Source organism: Musa acuminata, chromosome BXJ1-4 (genome assembly GCF_036884655.1).
Source record: "Musa acuminata AAA Group cultivar baxijiao chromosome BXJ1-4, Cavendish_Baxijiao_AAA, whole genome shotgun sequence".
NCBI lineage: Eukaryota > Viridiplantae > Streptophyta > Magnoliopsida > Zingiberales > Musaceae > Musa > Musa acuminata.
In genome coordinates, this window is record NC_088330.1 from 16,535,889 (window position 1) to 16,552,589 (window position 16,701).

The 16,701-nt window shown below is 37.6% G+C and overlaps 2 protein-coding genes across 2 annotated transcripts in view; one reads left to right on the forward strand and one right to left on the reverse strand.

Annotated features, from left to right (window-relative positions):
• Positions 1-214: 214 nt before the first annotated feature.
• Positions 215-2,009, forward strand: LOC103973004 (peroxidase 20). Its single transcript, XM_009387454.3, has 4 exons — positions 215-817; positions 893-1,084; positions 1,158-1,323; positions 1,397-2,009. The coding sequence occupies exons 1-4, from the start codon at positions 617-619 to the stop codon at positions 1,834-1,836; spliced, it is 999 nt and encodes a 332-aa protein (XP_009385729.2). The 5' UTR covers positions 215-616; the 3' UTR covers positions 1,837-2,009.
• A 403-nt stretch (positions 2,010-2,412) lies between these two features.
• Positions 2,413-16,701, reverse strand: part of LOC103973003 (DNA-directed RNA polymerase III subunit 2) — a 39,109-nt gene continuing 24,820 nt past the window's right edge. The window contains exons 22-38 of the mRNA XM_009387453.3: positions 15,308-15,412; positions 15,139-15,219; positions 14,898-15,059; positions 14,775-14,819; positions 13,894-13,971; positions 13,686-13,825; positions 13,490-13,577; positions 10,994-11,118; positions 10,783-10,918; positions 9,904-10,034; positions 5,595-5,720; positions 5,468-5,523; positions 4,796-4,866; positions 3,683-3,767; positions 3,467-3,570; positions 2,869-2,997; positions 2,413-2,756 (exon numbers count right to left, since the gene is read on the reverse strand). Coding sequence (XP_009385728.2) covers positions 2,706-2,756; positions 2,869-2,997; positions 3,467-3,570; positions 3,683-3,767; positions 4,796-4,866; positions 5,468-5,523; positions 5,595-5,720; positions 9,904-10,034; positions 10,783-10,918; positions 10,994-11,118; positions 13,490-13,577; positions 13,686-13,825; positions 13,894-13,971; positions 14,775-14,819; positions 14,898-15,059; positions 15,139-15,219; positions 15,308-15,412 — 1,713 coding nt within the window. The 3' untranslated portion in view covers positions 2,413-2,705. The remainder of the gene's footprint in view (positions 2,757-2,868; positions 2,998-3,466; positions 3,571-3,682; positions 3,768-4,795; positions 4,867-5,467; positions 5,524-5,594; positions 5,721-9,903; positions 10,035-10,782; positions 10,919-10,993; positions 11,119-13,489; positions 13,578-13,685; positions 13,826-13,893; positions 13,972-14,774; positions 14,820-14,897; positions 15,060-15,138; positions 15,220-15,307; positions 15,413-16,701) is intronic.

The following is a 16,701-nucleotide window of genomic DNA, read 5'->3' on the forward strand; positions in this document are numbered from 1 at the left end:
ACTCGTTCCTAATATTAGGATCGTAAATAGTATATATATATATATATATATATATATATATATATATATATATATATATATATAAAGGAATGATAGTATTGTCATAATAATTCAAAAGATATGAATAGTAAGCTTCCAAGGAAAATACTGTTCTCGTACCCAGTTTCTTTTCCTGCTTGAACCCCCTCTCTCTCTCTCTCTCTTTAAGCTATTGTTTTGTTTTATTTATAATCTATAATGTCTAATCTACACATCCCGATTTATTTCCTGGTTTCTTGGTATTGTCAGCAAGCATTTGCAGATCATGATTGGTTAGATGGATGAAAACATGAGAAAGTGTGCAAAGCCTCTGTTCCGTTGTCTCTTTCTCCCATGAGGTCGAATGAGACTTTGAGCGCTACTAAACTTGTGTTCTGCTCTCGACAAGGGAAGTTGGTCGGGTAGGTGTATCCTCTGTTGTCTAACTTGCTGTGGGTGGTTGTGGAAAGCACCTTCGAACGCTTGCCATGCCATCATCATCATCATCCTCAGAAGAAGAGAATGGTGACCTGCTTGCAGATATATCAATGAAGGAGATAATAAGCCCTGTCTCCAGGAAAGAGAAGCCCATCAGAAAATGGCGAAGTCGTTCGTCCTCGGCCTGCTGCTGGTTTTGGTTGGTGTGGAAGCAGACGGCGGACTCTCCCCACACTACTACAAGGAGACCTGCCCCCTTGCGGAGCACATCATAAGGCAGAACGTGGAAGCGGTGGTGTATCGAGATCCGAGATTGGCCGCGTCGCTGCTCCGCCTTCACTTCCACGACTGCTTCGTTCTGGTCTCACTCCCCATGCATCCAATCCGTAGTCTCTTCCTGCTGCTGCAGCGACTGAAAGCTCTGTTGGTGTTGCAGGGATGCGATGCATCGGTGCTACTGGACGATGCCGATGGCATAGTCAGCGAGAAGAATGCTGTGCCGAACCTGAATTCCCTCCGAGGATTCGAGGTGATAGACTCGATAAAGGCCGTGTTGGAGGAGGCCTGCCCGCTAACAGTGTCGTGCGCTGATATCCTCGCCATTGTTGCCAGAGATGCAGTCCATTTGGTAAGCTCTTCGGTCACAAATTAGGATTGCAGAGACTGCTGAGATTGAACTGTTCATCCATTGAATTCTGTAGCGAGGTGGTCCGACTTGGGAGGTGTATTCGGGGAGGAAGGATTCTCTCACAGCAAGCTTGAGCGAAGCCAACAAAAGAATACCTGCGCCCAACTTCACACTCGACATGCTCATCTCCAACTTCCATGATCAGGGCCTGGACATAGTAGACTTGGTCAGCCTCTCAGGTAGCCGTTCCGTGCATCTTGCGCTTGCCTATCTTCTGAGCTCAACTAGTGGATCGAACTCTGATTCCTGTAGGCAGTCACACGATTGGAAGATCGAGGTGTGTAAGCTTCAAAGGCAGGCTGTACGGCCAAGATCCGATAGAGCCATTCGAAGAACACGATCTCTACCACAGGTACTCTGAGTTCTTCAGCAGCTTGCGGTCGGCGTGCCCACCATCAGGCGGAGACGACACGCTCGTCCCTCTCGACCTGAAGACCCCGAGGCGATTCGACAACCGGTATTTCCACAACTTGGTGCGGGGGAACGCGCTGCTGCTGAGCGACGACGAGCTCATCGCCGGGTACGAAGACGATGGTGTGGCGAGCTTGGTGTGGGCGTATGCGCGTGATCAAGAGCTGTTCTTCCGCCATTACAGGAGCTCCATTGTGAAGATGGGGAGCATCAATGTGCTCACGGGAGAGCAGGGAGAAGTCAGGCACCACTGTCGCTACGTGAATGCTTACTACCACTGAGAAGTAGAACACATCTGCATCAAAGCAAATAATATCATTCTCTATCGTCATACAAAATACAAATAATATTATGCCTACAATATCGATAGACTCGATGAAAAACCTCTTACGAATCTTTATGCCTACAATAATATACCTACAATATTGCCTGGGCATCGACCCAGGCAAAGATAGCCCAGTGCTGGCACTTGGAGCTCCGCATCCGGCACTGCAACCGGGAGCTGTTGACCTCCTACTTAAACTTCCACGCCCAGCTCGGGCCCGAGTGCTGCAAGGTCATCGACAAGATCGAAGATGGCTGCTTCACCCCATCTTCGCCAATGCCGCCCCACCTTCAACCCCTTATTCCCTGCCGCCATCAAGTCTTTCTGCGACAAGAACCCTACCTCTCTATTAAAACCAATAATAAAGTTGGCCGGGGCAAAGTTTAGATATGGTGTTGTGCTTAGTGCTGTTTAGGATGATTGTCGAGGTTACACCAGAGTGCCTTTTCTTGGTGTCTGCATATCAGCTTATACTCTATCAGGTAGTCGAGGTTACACCATCGCCTATCAGGTTATACTAGTATTTTCTCACTTTGAGAAACACCACACAATATATAGTCTCATGCTTTATCCAAGTGCAGTTCTCTATTTGGGAAAAAGCTATCGTAGGCAGTCTAATTAATTACAATGACATGTAAAAACATTTAAGATGAGTAAAATCCATTTTGATATCCTCCTGGAAAAGCAGTAAAATCCTATCCACAGTAAGTTGAGTGGACCTCGCATTCGATTTTAAGGTCCCTGCTTGGGGCATGCTTTCTCCTCTTTCTTGCTACATGCCTGATGTTTTTATCTGCCTTCTAAATCCATCCATCCATCAAGCAATCATGCTTCGACTAATTTCAAACGTGGCACGACATTCATCGACTGCAACTCCTGATGGCAAGGAAAGAGAGGAACAGAAACATAATTCACCTAAAATATTGATAGACGTAGAAAGCAGCCAAATGATTGCACACGGCACAAGAAGAATATAATCCCTCGTTACCTGAAATAGCAGCTTGCAAGCATATGGAAGTTTCATTGTGGATATATTCTCTCCATTTTTGCACATGGAACAAAAGGCTGTCTTCAGCTTGTAGTTATAATACCCCAAGAGACCACACTTCCTGCATACCTGGAAGGCCATTATGAAAATAGGTATGAAATTGCATGTAAAACGCCAGATAGCTAGTGTCTGCTATCATCACTAAAAAGAGGTTGCATGGTGGCTTCAGCCAGGATCACACATGTGAATCATTAATAGTGTCAGTTAAACATTGACTAAACCTGATTAGCAAAAAAAAAAAAAACAAAACACAGATTAATCCCCCTTCTCCATTTGGTTGCTATCCTAGTTGATTGAAAGGGATAAAATCACATAAAACTAAATTACTCCTTGGGCAGATCATTTTCTGTGGATTTTCAGCATTAAATTCATTGACCAGTCTACAACCAGGTGCTTGTTTCATCTCAACGAACATTCCTCAAACAGTAATACAATAGAATACAAATGTGAGCTGCACATGTTTAGGCCACTAAGATCCATGTTTAGTATGATTAAGATAATAGCCACAAGAAAACATAGGAATAGCTTCTGTAAGTACCTGAACTTGGTAAGGGTCACTAGATAACATTAGACGTTCAAAAATCAACATGCTAGCACCATATGCTATCAAACAATCACGTTCCATTTCTCCTAAACGTAATCCTGCATATAGAAACAAGTGAATTTATAAAAATATATATATTGAGCCCGAACCATGAAACCAACACAAACAAAAATTCTTAAGGTTAAAATTCAGTGTTAATCTTTACACAACCTCCATCACGACTTCTTCCTTCAGTGGGTTGTCTAGTTAGCATCACACGGGGCCCTGAAGCTCGAGCATGCATCTTATCAAGCACCTGAAATACCAAAAAGATCACCAAAATACATTTTCTTAAAACAGAATAAATTGCCTACATAGAATTTCTGAAGTTTCTAAAGGTATGTATGTTTACAAAGATATAAATTTAGAAATTAAAGAAAAATTAGGTAGTTTGGTAGTCACATAACCCATGGGGCCATGCCCACTGAGACCTGTCACCGACAGCCTTGCTCGTGGTTTCCCTCAGCATACCTCTCGCTGATCCATCGCCTATCACGGGCAACAAGGCACGTGGGCTTCCCTCATCATCCCTCTCACTGATCCATCGCTTGTAACCCGTGGCCTCGCACCCCACTTGTGTGCAAACAGCAAACCTGCAACCTTGGTCACAGAAAGCCTACTTTCTGTTTCTTTTTAGTGTTTTTTTAGGAAATGATCACCTTTTATATTCCCTAAATTATAATGTAACATAACTATATTAATAATAATATTGATGGTAAATTTTGTTACTGCCTCTTATTAGTAATAAGTCATGTATAACAAAAGTAAAGTAACTTATGTGGATATGTGCTACGAACTTATTAAAAAACTACCAATACTAAAATAAAATTATAAATATTATAAAATTCATATTAATCAAATATTATATATATATATATATATATATATATATATATATATATTAAAAAATACACATGTCCTCGCCATGTCCATATCCTAATGTTTTTAAAAATGATGCGTCGCCGTGGCCATGCCTGTGCTTCTTAGCTTAAGACCACTTCATGGTACATCCTTAGGTGTTTAGTTTATGTTTATAATCAAAATTTCTTCTACTAGAAAATCATCAGACTGATTCAAAAGATGATTCTTTAAACCTTAGATTAACAAGAAGCATAATAAATACTTAAATTTTGGGCATACCATTTTGTTATAAATAATTGACAAGATGGCATAAAAGCAATAAACATTATAAACCAACAAAATTCATGTTCTTAGAATTTAATTTTGTTAAAGCAGTTTTCATGCCCTAGACACGAGATTACTAGAATATATTGATCCTCTTACCATGTGTTTCAACTTCTGATAGTAGATTGGCCCCATGAATATATATGCTTGCAGAGGATAACCTGTAATGCCTGTGAGATTAAACAATCATGTCAAATCTTACATGCACAACAACATAAGTTGTTAAAAAATGTGAAGGTCTTGGTCCTGATTATTGTCATGAGATGTAAGTTAGTAACCATCTTTTAGTTTATCATACAAGTAGATAATGACCAAAAAACTGATCTTTAAAGATATTCTGATGATTAACATATACAAGTGTATAAAGTACAGAAAATTGCAAAATCATTTGATAAAAAAGCAGTTCTAGAATTATAAAATAAATTCATGTGCAGAATAAAATTTGTGGTTTACTTTCAGATATTGTTTTCTTCTAGAGTTGTGTTCATTAATTAAGTTAGATATCCAATTCAATAATATTTATGCATCATATGAGAGAAAAAAGGTACAAAAAATTGCACAATCATTTGATAAGAAAAAGCAGTTCTAGAATTATAAAATAAATTCATGTACAGAATAAAATTTGTGGCTTACGTTCAGATTTGATTTGTTTTCTTCTAGAGTGGTGTTCATTAGAATTTTATATATGCCAATTTCTCATAAAGCATATGCAAGACCTTCAATTGTTGTTGTATATATTTTCTTGTAAAGAGATTGAGCTCACTTGCGTACCTGAATAGATAAAATCCTTTCCACTGTAGCTAAATCCATGCTTTACAAGTGTATAACTGGATTTGTTGCATAAGTATAAGCAGATACCACAGCCAGAAACCTATTGATAGTTTAAAATGTAGCATACCTTATGTCTTCAACCTTATCAGCATTGCCACTTGGTTCCCCAAAAGCACTACCATAATGAAATCGACCACAAGATACTCCAGCTTTTCCACCAAGAAGCTCAATCATTTTGCCTATTGTCATTCGACTATTTATTGCAATGGATGTTAGTGATTCTTCTTGTAAATAACATGATAATAGTCTGAATGCTGTGTAAAACTTGAAGCAATAATAAGGTAATCACAGTTGGAAAGAACCCAAATATCTCCAGCACATATTAAAGAATGAATATGCATGGAAGACAATTACAGCAACAAATTATTGTAGGCTGAACAATCTAATTGATCAGATGGCACATTTGTATGGTAAATATACATAATTCAAGCACTAGTCACTTATTTGTGCAAACAAATGATGTCAATATATGCTCTCCAAACATAGTACAAAATCTATATTTCATAATCTAAGATTTCAATATGTCAACCTTAAACCTGTGACCAACTAAATATAAAATTCAGGAAATCAAGAATTGGTATTGTTATCACATGAGCCAAGCACATGTCTCTCTCTATAACATGGCTGCTTGCTGGTTATGTTGCAGGCCTCATCCAAGCATGAAATATAAACTGCAGCCATGCCACCCCTTGGTCCCTGCAGGTGCAAGCAGGCAGGATGCATAGGTATCTACAAGTCGTGGATGCAATTTCAACCACCGGAAGGATGACATGATGTGCAAAACCAAAAAGAAAAAAAAGAGATCAGTTTTACTATCATTTAGAATTCTTTGACCCTTTTTTTAGACGCAATCTGCATTTAGACGCAAACTGCATTTAGACGCAAAACTGCATTTAGACGCAAACTGCGCAAACTGCACTTAGATACAAACTGTGAATCGGCTTTTGCATCATAATAATTTTTCTGTATCGAACGAACGCAACTTTCGTTTTTAATCGCTGTAAGATTTCCGCTGCACTAATTCACCCCCCCCCTCTTAGTGCTCTCGATCCTAACAATTGGTATCAGAGCCCGGTTAACTCTCAAACGGATTAAAATCCAAGAGAGATGGCTTACGCCGGAAACCAAGAGGGCCATTCCATTACACGTCCACCCATGTTCAGTGGGACGGACTACACCTACTGGAAGACCCGAACAACATAATCATGTAGAGAATCAGTAAAACCCAAGGTTTAAAATTTCAAGACCAGTCAGTACCTGTACTGGTCCCTTGTAAGACTGGTACGGTAGCTGATGATATACTGGTTAGTTAAGAAAAAGAAAAGAAGACACCCAAAATCCTGGGAAAAATGAGGCAGAGTTGGAAGGAAATATACCTTCTGAATGAAGGACGAAGCCAAGGTCCATTTCACCTCTTCTGTCTTTATTCTTATTCTTCTTCCCTCCTGCTCAACTCATTTTTGGACCAGTTTCAAACAAAAAATGGTCCATGAATAGATCAGTCTGTAATCATTTTTTAAGACCAATTAGCCCTCAATGAGAATTAGAAACCTTCTTTAAGGCCCATTTAGTGGGTTTTCTGTGTATGGGCCCTTAATGGGTCTGCAACTTAGTGTGAGATTATACAGTGAAATGTGACACCATTGTAAAAATAACTTCCTTTAGGTGTCTTCTTCTCCTTTGGATGATTTCATATCCACTTTATTGTGCTGCACAATCACCTAATAACCAATCAACAGCTCAATAAGCCCACTACTGATTATCTGTGGTAAAGTAGCACTTCTGTGACTATGGTAATAAGAGGCCAGTATGGAAAAAACCTCCTTAATGTATATTTATACTCCCTAGACCCTGCAAGGGCACTAGATTCCCCTTTTTATCTATCATCCACCTATTTGACTCTGCATATATGCTCAATGTGTATTTTGTATGGATCCATCTTATGTGCAGTACTTGGTAGTTGGTATCACTTGAGGTCTATCTTGCTAGAAGCCCAACCAGTCAGGAATGTGTTCCACAATAAAAAGATCCTGCTACATCAGTTGTCGGATCACTGCCATGTAAATGGCCACCAGACGACTCTTCCATTAGGTCATTGGTCAGCATGATTGATCAGTGGATGAAGGCTACCATTGAATTGGTGATGGTGGCAGCCATGCCAACTCCCTGTTGCATTAGGATGTACAAGCCTCTAATTGTTCAAAACAATTCTTTTTTAGAAAACACGCACTTCTACTCGATCTCCATCCTCGATTTTCTTGCTTCCAGCAAACATTTGGCTACCTACAATTGTCATAATTTTTGCCTCTAGTTCTATTTCTATGCTCCTACAGTGCGTTGATTGACAATGGACAGATAAATGCTATGAAACATAAATGGGTAACCTTGACTTGATTAAAACTGGAAGCCAGTTGAGAACTACAAAAATGCAGGCTTTTTGATAGACGGGTGTTTATTAAGGAACATATTCCTTCTGACATGAAGAAAACCTGAAAGTGAAACTGTTAAAATTTGCACAAACATGAATGTCTCTCTACTTGAAACTTTCTCCTACTTTAAGTTGATCATTGCACCAGCCATTAAAATAGGACCAATTTTTCAACTGGATATCAACAATGACTTCATCTCGATGACTTTGCACAAAAGATTTATGCTAAAGGTGGCATCCATTGTCATGACCTGGTCTAATTGGATAACTCACATGTTAACCTGTTGAATCTGAACTACTAATCTGGAATGCTTAAGCTCAAGCTGGCACTAGTATAAGTCAATTTAAGTGTTAGTCCAGTCTTGTGAGACTAAATTGGAGTGTTAGCCTTGTCATCCTCGTCAAGATCTAAGTGTTAGTCCAGTCTTGTGAGTCTAAATTGGAGTGTTACAATCTCCCTTGATGTCCTTGTCAAGACCTAGTATAGTGCAGAATTGAACCTAACACTGTGCATGTGAGGCATAGCCCAATAGTAATTCCACATCGTGACTTACCCTCTGAGTTCACGAGACTCGAGCCTCTCACATGTTTCAATACTAACTCGGCTCTCATACCAATTGTCATGACCCGATTTGATTGAATAACTAACCCAGAATGCCTAATTAAGCCTATACCATTGACCTAAAATGCTTAAGCCTACCCATTAGCCTCTTATAAGTCAATCTTAGTGTTAGTCCACTTTCAATGTTGGACTAATTTGGGGTCTTATACCAGTATCACATAGTAGGACTTTTCAGAAAATATATAGTCAATAATTTCAATGATCTTGAAAGATCTAAATCATCAAAACTCAGTTATCCGCGATATGGAGTAAGGGCTTCACGAATGAATGGTGTTCATGTTCTCACATTCAACTATTCAAGGATTTTCCCAAAAATAATTAGAACTCTCTACATACCTAGACATGTTTTCATGTCGAATATCCACGATATAAATGTTAATCTCATTTTCCATCTTGTTCCTTTTTTCTACGAAATAAAAAAATCTTGACAAGCAATCAACTCAATAGTAGTCTCACTTTTTTCCTACTTCTCCAGAACCATCTCTAGAGCTTTGCTTAGTTGCATTCTTTCATGTTATTGCACATACAATGGTTAGGAGATCAGCCTATTTTTGACGCATTATTAGATAAACTAAATGGATCATACAACATTTCACCTTGATTTGATCCAATAAGAACAGACTACCTGACAAGATCAGCTTAGAGCTGATCCACATCCAATCAAATTGATATCCAAATATTTGGTCCAATCAAATGTCTTGCATTATCGAACAAAGACAAGGAAAGAGAGGGAGACATCAGACAATGAATCAATACAAACTCAAAATATGAGCTACCCTAAGGAACACCGAACTTTGTTGCTCAGATTTGAGATTGCTCAAATGCATCAAAAGAAGACACGTATTGTTGCTAAGTTCCCCTTCATAAGTTGAACTCTAAGTTGCCTAAGCTTCACCTAGGAGCAGTGCTCATCACTTACAAACCATATTTGGGTGTATATTTCACTTAAAGCCATGCATACATGCATGTAGTTGTAGCCTAATAAGCAGAAACAAAATCTCATCATTGTTGTTACTTGTTACAGAGGACAAGGAAGCACTTATGTATCAGTCAATCTAATGGTAATTAATTAATGGATCAATAGTTGTATAGAGAAATCGTGTAAGAACAAGGATACATGATTTCAGTGAAATCTATGGCGAATTATTTAACAGGTAGAAAGGCAAAGATAAATCATTCAAACTAAACCAGCGCATAATTCAATATCTAATCTTTCAACAAAATAATAAAAGGAAAACAGAACCTGTTGATGATGACAACAGGAACATACAATCCAGTCATATGATGAGCAGAACTTGAGCAAAAGCCATGAAGCAGATATCATACCTGGGAAATCCATGTGGATTCATGATAAGATCAGGACATATCCCACGCTCAGAAAAAGGAAAATCTTCCTGTTGAACTATGGTACCACAAACCCCTTTTTGACCATGTCTGCTACTAAATTTGTCACCTACCTACGTGATCAACAAAATCAAATGGACAGGATTAACAGCATATGTTAGTATATCAGGATCAATGTAGTCACAAACAGCTGTCCCGACCCACTACCCTCAGAAAGCGTGGATACTCATGGGATGTTTGAAGCCGAGTGGCTACCTAGTGCTAAATGACAGCCTAAACAATGGTCTACAAGGAAAAGGCCAACTTTACACAAAAGGGACCAACTTTTTTAATAAAGATGGTTGATAGTTACAAGAATTATTGCTAATATAGAAGATGATTGGTTTTCAAAGAACACTTCTGTAGCAATATATCAGTATTGTACAACCAATTGAACATTAAAATATAATCAGCTGTCTTTGTGAATATATTCTATTCCTGGCATTATTTATAGCCTCTGCCAACTGTTGTTTAGAGTTTAAATAATTTAAATATAAATTAGTGCCTCTTTTATAACAAAGTAATAGTCATATCATGTTTCTGAACTGCTCATCTTTGATATTCAAAATTCCATTACTCAGTGTTGAAAGACTTATCATAACTAATGTGAAAAACCTAATGATCCTAATCTAACAAGAGTTCAACTGTACCAGTTATCATATACAATGTTTGGTTGAATTGATACATTATATTCTAGGTCTCCACCTATCTTCTTTGATATCCTTCCTAAGTGTCTAAGAGGGTCATCATCCAGGAATTGGAAGTGTGACCCAGATTTGCAACCTTGACCAAAGCACAAGGAATTTGTTTACATATACTCACCTCGGGCCTACGAGTATGACGAATGATAAATTTGATACATAACTTGTCATTTGTATCCGAGCAAAGTATCACTCGGTCAATCACGGTAGTCTCACCTTCAGGACCTTTGTACACAGCAGGTGTCCTTTTGTAGTCTCTGGAATTTCACAAGAATACAACATTAGCATCACTTTTGCATGGGTCGAAAACTTCAAAAGAAGATAAGACTTACTCATCTTTCAAACCCATCGGGCCACCAGTCTTATCCCTTGTATTTATGGGAGTTTCTTTATTCACATAAATATCATTGTTCCGAATTATCTCCCCAGGGGCAGCAATTCCATCACCATCGAGTATCTGTCCACAACTCAATTCAAATTAGTCTTGAATTGGAATGATGTAGATGACTTACATGCATTATTTTATGCATGTAAGATAGTAAAACACTACAATACTTTTAGCAACCATGAACAGAGATAGAAGTTCAAACATAAGTACAGGATTGAATCTGTGTTACCAAGTTTTCACAAAATATAGAAAAATCATTACTAAAGGATAAGATTTTAAAATAAAGTTCAAGTAACCAAAACTGTCTGAGAAAGAAGAATCCCAAAAATGAGGTTCTCATCATTATTTACGAAGAAGAAGACAATCTGAGACCAAATAGCAAGCCAAGTACCAAATCTCAATGTAGTCTTGGACCTTCTTGTCACAAATGGCTTCAAGCCGGCGAGAATGGGATTAGAAAATGGGCAAAGATTCATTTATGACATTAAACCAAAGTGTTGTTTCCATATTTCAGGAACCTAAATGAGTTCCTTCCAGAATGAGTCTAAAGTTTCAGCAGAACTTACCAAAGTATTCATTACAATGAATTCTATTGATAGGACACGCCATCAAAAGTCCATCTATGTATCACCATCAAGCAAGTCATCAATGTATCAAATTTTTTCAAGTGTTATGTGTTATTGGTGTACCAAAGAATTTGATATCATAGTAGTTGGTACAAAATGGCCCGATAAGATTCTGATATAAGTACCGATATCAGTATTTAGACCTTCCTTTAACAACACACAAATAAGCTTGCTACATAAATGAAGTTACATTTTAATATATACATGAATATCTTCAATCACTAATTAACACTATTGTTTCTCCATTATAAAGTTGGTAAATCAGACTAAACAGAAAAGGGTAATAGACATTGTCATGTATTATCTACAGTAGCTCTAAGAAATACAAGCTACCTTCTTCCTTTTGACCCCACTTTCATTCAACTTGTGGTTGTTGGTAAAAATGCTAGAAGGTATTTAAGAATGCACCAAACAAACAGGTGGTTATTCACGTGCCAGTTTCCAAGCCAGCATATAAGGTCTGGGTGGGTCAAAGGTTGACACACAATGTAGCAATGCTACGACAGAGGCCAATCAGCGTGGGCACATTTGAGAGAAGCCACCTCCTTACCCAGAAAAAAAGATGGTGGTTCTTAGCAGGGTTTTTAATTTCGTACTTACCGGGCAGTACGTATCGGTCCACCAGCAGACCAACACACGGAATGCCCGCTACCGAGTGGTATCAGATTTTTGGTCCTGTATCGGACGATATGGGGTTGTACCAGGCAGTAACAATCAAAATTTCGATCGTTACCGACCTGTACCAGGCGATACCATAGATTTCAGTTTTTGATGTTGATTGTTAGAATTTCTTGTTAAACCAGGAATTTTTGGTAGCAACTTGACGTAGAACAAGTGTTGATGGAATCTCAAAGAGGATTACTGCAACTCATTAAATTGAAATGAAAGCATAAAGCTGCTGAAATTCTAGAAACAGTACATGAAATTGTCTTAACAATGATTTCAGGAAGATAATATGATGCAAGTCATTGTCCAATACTTCAGATTTATAAATTTAAATATCATTTTCAGCTAAAACATGCAGGAATTGTTCTAAGATAATGTTAAGAAAAAATCAGTATATGGTAGGATGAACCATAGATTTCAGCTTTTCATGTTGAGTCATTAGTTAACTCTTTTCTAATGACTCCATTTTTTATAAATTTAAATATCATTTTCAGCCAAAACATGCAACTCTTTTTTTTTCTATTTTTCAGGTATTTTTGGAAGGATTTATACTTATTTTAGACGTACTGTACCGAGCAAATCTCAGTACACTGGTACTGTACGAGATTTAAAACCTTGGTTCTTAGCAAAATCATAGCTGACTTCCCTCTTTAGTTTTTCTTTGTTGACCTGTCTATTATGAGTTCTTAGCAAACTCATAGCTGACTTCCCTCTTAGTTTTTCTTTGTTGACCTGTCTATTTCTTAGCAAAATCATAGGTGACGTCGCTCTTAGTTTTCCTTGTTCCATCTTAGTTTTTATTTGTTGACAGCACTGAAGGTTTATACAATCACTGAAAGGGAGTTGGTGCCTTCGCCACTTATGATTGGCCATACCAGAAATACCCATCTTAAAAGTCATTGAACAAGCATGTCAATTCTTATGAGAAAAAAAAAATCGAATCATCTTACAAGATATGCCATTATGAATATAAATATTCAATTTAAACAGGCTGATGCTCAACCTAGCATGCAAACCAAAGGATCAGAAATATAGAGAACGCAACATCTTATTACTCTTACAGCATGGTTACCAGAGGGATTAAGAGACGAAGAATATAAAATCAAAATTGCAAGACATCCAACAGAATAATGCATTGACAAAGATACCTGCATTCTTTGGTTATCTTTATCCTTTCTTGGCCTGACTATTCTATCAGATGTACCATTACCATAGATCTCTTTGAGAACAGAATACCTAAAACCAAAATTAGAAAAATAATAAAGGTTATGGCAATTTTATGTATAGAGGAAAAGACACATGTTTAGGAATACATGAAGTGTGTTCAGGGATACACTCAAGTACTTTTTCATTGCTATACAACGGCCAAAACCACGATCAAGAGATGACTTGTTCATGACAATTGCATCCTCAATATCATAGCCACTGTAACTCATAACAGCAACAGTTGCATTCTGCCCAGCCCCAAGTTTATCATACCCAATCTGGTACAGTTAATGTTAGGGAGATGCCATAAAAGCATTATACACATAACAGAAGTGAAAATACAGACCAGCTCAATTGTTTTTGTCGTCAGCAACGGGCGTTGAGGATACACTAACAAATAAAGTAAAGTGTCCGCTCGACAAAGCTGCCAGAATTTAAGTGAAAGATTCAGTATCCTCACTATAAGGATAAAAGATACTGGAATAATTAATGCAAATCAGACACAAAATCATGAGGCACTAAGGGGTGCAAAATCTTAGCCTTGTCATTTAGCATTAGGAAAAGGTATGATCTCTGAAGATTTGATTTAGTGATTTTTCGAGTTTTTAGCAGATTTGTTGGGCCCTTGGCTTTCATTTGTCAATTTAAATTACCTAGAAAAACATGTTATTCAAATATTCAAAAATGTTAGTTTGAACAAGGCATACAACAATAATTATGAAGAATGCTAAAAGTTGCAAATCAGATTATCATTATATCATTTTACTAATACTAGACTTCAATGTACCAAAAAATCCAGTAGATATGAGCAAGATTCGCTGTACCGTACCGTACCAGCATTTCGACCCAGACTCGGTACAGTACGATACCAGTGTACCGGGTGGTACATCAGGGCGTACCGAGCGGTACACCCTGGTGTACCAAACAATTTTATATTTTTTTCATACTATAGTAGTGCTACAGTATAGTATTATAGCACTGCTACAGTGCCACAGTAAATACTGTATCACTGTAGCGGTACCGTGTGATCCGCGGACCGGTACGTACCGCCCGGTACGGGCGGTACGCTTCGGTATGGCAGACCTTGGATATGAGAAACTCCTTCAGAAGTAACAAATATTTAAGGCTCAACTAAAAAACTACTATTTTTATGAAAATAAGGAAAAATTTGATGAAAATGAAGCAATACATTAATTCTCAACATAGAGTCATCTAAAAACCACTTGCCTGATTATAAGCAATATTTCCCATAGCTTGCTTCCCCATTGCACACTACAACAGAATTTTTCTTCCAAAAGTTATTGGAAGTGTTTAGAACACAAAGAAGTTAACTATAAAAAGGAGTTAAACCTGGTATGTATTGCGTGGAGATTGGTTGTGATGGGGAAAAGGGATTAGACCAGCACAGACCCCTAATAGTGTCAATGGCTCAATCTCTATATGTGTTATGCAACTTTTCTTGATGTCATCCTCAGAGTCATCCATATCATTTACACACTCATATAGTGCAATCTGTTAAGAAAAGCATATCAAAGAATGAAATGAACAATTTCTAGCAACCAAAAACACAATTAGCAGCATATTAACAAACCAAGGCATTGTTTTCTTCATTAACATCAAGATATTCAACCAATCCATCCCGTAGAAAATCATCAAAGGTACGAACTCCATCCTAGAAACAAGCGTCAAAAAGCAAGATCTTAAAAGAACATCAAAGAAAACAAACGGGGACGTAATAAAGAAACCGCAAACACACAAACCCGCAATTCTTTCATATGATGTTCTTTAATCCTTGATATTCCTTTGTCAGCAATAACGAGTGGACGACAAACCCGACCCCCATCGGAGGCAACATATACACAATGCTTCAAGAAAAGGGTAATAATCAATACGATGGATGTATATGAAAGAAGATTGATCAACAAAAAATAGTCATACTTATGGAAAATGTTTTAATGGATCAGGAATTCAGTTAGCTGTAGCAATAAAAAAAACCATTAAAACAAACGAGAGTATCACTGTTTGGCAAGTGTGCAACTTGATAACTGCAAGATTTTCATATTCAATTATGCTGGCCAATTTAAAAGCCGGTGTTTCTCCATGATACAGCAAATAATTTAGAGTTGGAAAAGAAATTCTGATTACTTGTACTAACTGAAAAAGAATCAAGAGTTTCAACTTATAGCATGTTTAAGGATTGTGTTCACAGGAAAATTTGGAGATGATCATTCTGAGATGGGATATGGAGGACACTCTATACCAACCAGATTTTCCAGAGCACCAAGAAAAGTTTGAACTTCCATAGTTTGGTGATTTGGTCAATATGAAACTAAAGAAATGTGCTTTCTGCAAGATGCAAGATGCAAGATGTCCATCTATGTCAAAATATTATAAATGCAGTTATGCACCAAGACCAATCATTTTGGTACAATAGGATATCCAATATAAAACATCTATAATAAGTAGAAATACTAACAACATGCCTTTGTCACCATTGTTACATATATCTCAGATGTAGCAACAACAGATTACAGAATCCTTCGAAACAATTAAAACAAATTCCTTGGTATATTCAAAGCCATCATTCAAACCAAGATGGATATCTTAATTTCTTTTGACACTCAATCCTAATACTAGCAATGCTTCCCATCTTGCCCCTTTCATTGACAAAAAAATCCTTGACCAACAAGATGTACGCAGGATGCTGCTCAATGTATATTACCTATCCTTTTCTAGTGCTTCTGACAGGTTCATTATTAATCAATATTCCATAATCCATACAAAGAAGCATAGATTCTGAAAATATGATACTCTTGTCAGTATCTGATACAACCACCCTTCACCACCACGACATGAACATGGAAAATGTACATTACAGACCTCAACAAAGATGTTTATAAATAGGACACAAATCCAAAAACTCATAATGTTGGATGATTTAAATTTTCAGCATCTGAATTGAACAGCTGACTAGAATTAAACAAGCATCGTTAAGAAACTGGACAAGTTAAAAACCTCTTGATAGAAGAAACAGGAAATGACTTGAATATGTAGAATCATATTCTTCTGGACAAAGATTAAGCAAGCAAGACAATGGACATGTTCTGAGCTGCATGCTTTTCAATCAAAAAATGATGACTACAATCGAGTTTAT

Excerpts from the sequence above, each read along its gene's own strand:
- LOC103973004 (XM_009387454.3), top strand. The coding sequence starts at position 617 with ATGGCGAAGTCGTTCGTCCTCGGCCTGCTGCTGGTTTTGGTTGGTGTG. Across the intron at positions 818-892 it reads TCCACGACTGCTTCGTTCTG|GGATGCGATGCATCGGTGCT; the intron begins GTCTCACTCCCC and ends TTGGTGTTGCAG. Across the intron at positions 1,324-1,396 it reads AGACTTGGTCAGCCTCTCAG|GCAGTCACACGATTGGAAGA; the intron begins GTAGCCGTTCCG and ends TGATTCCTGTAG.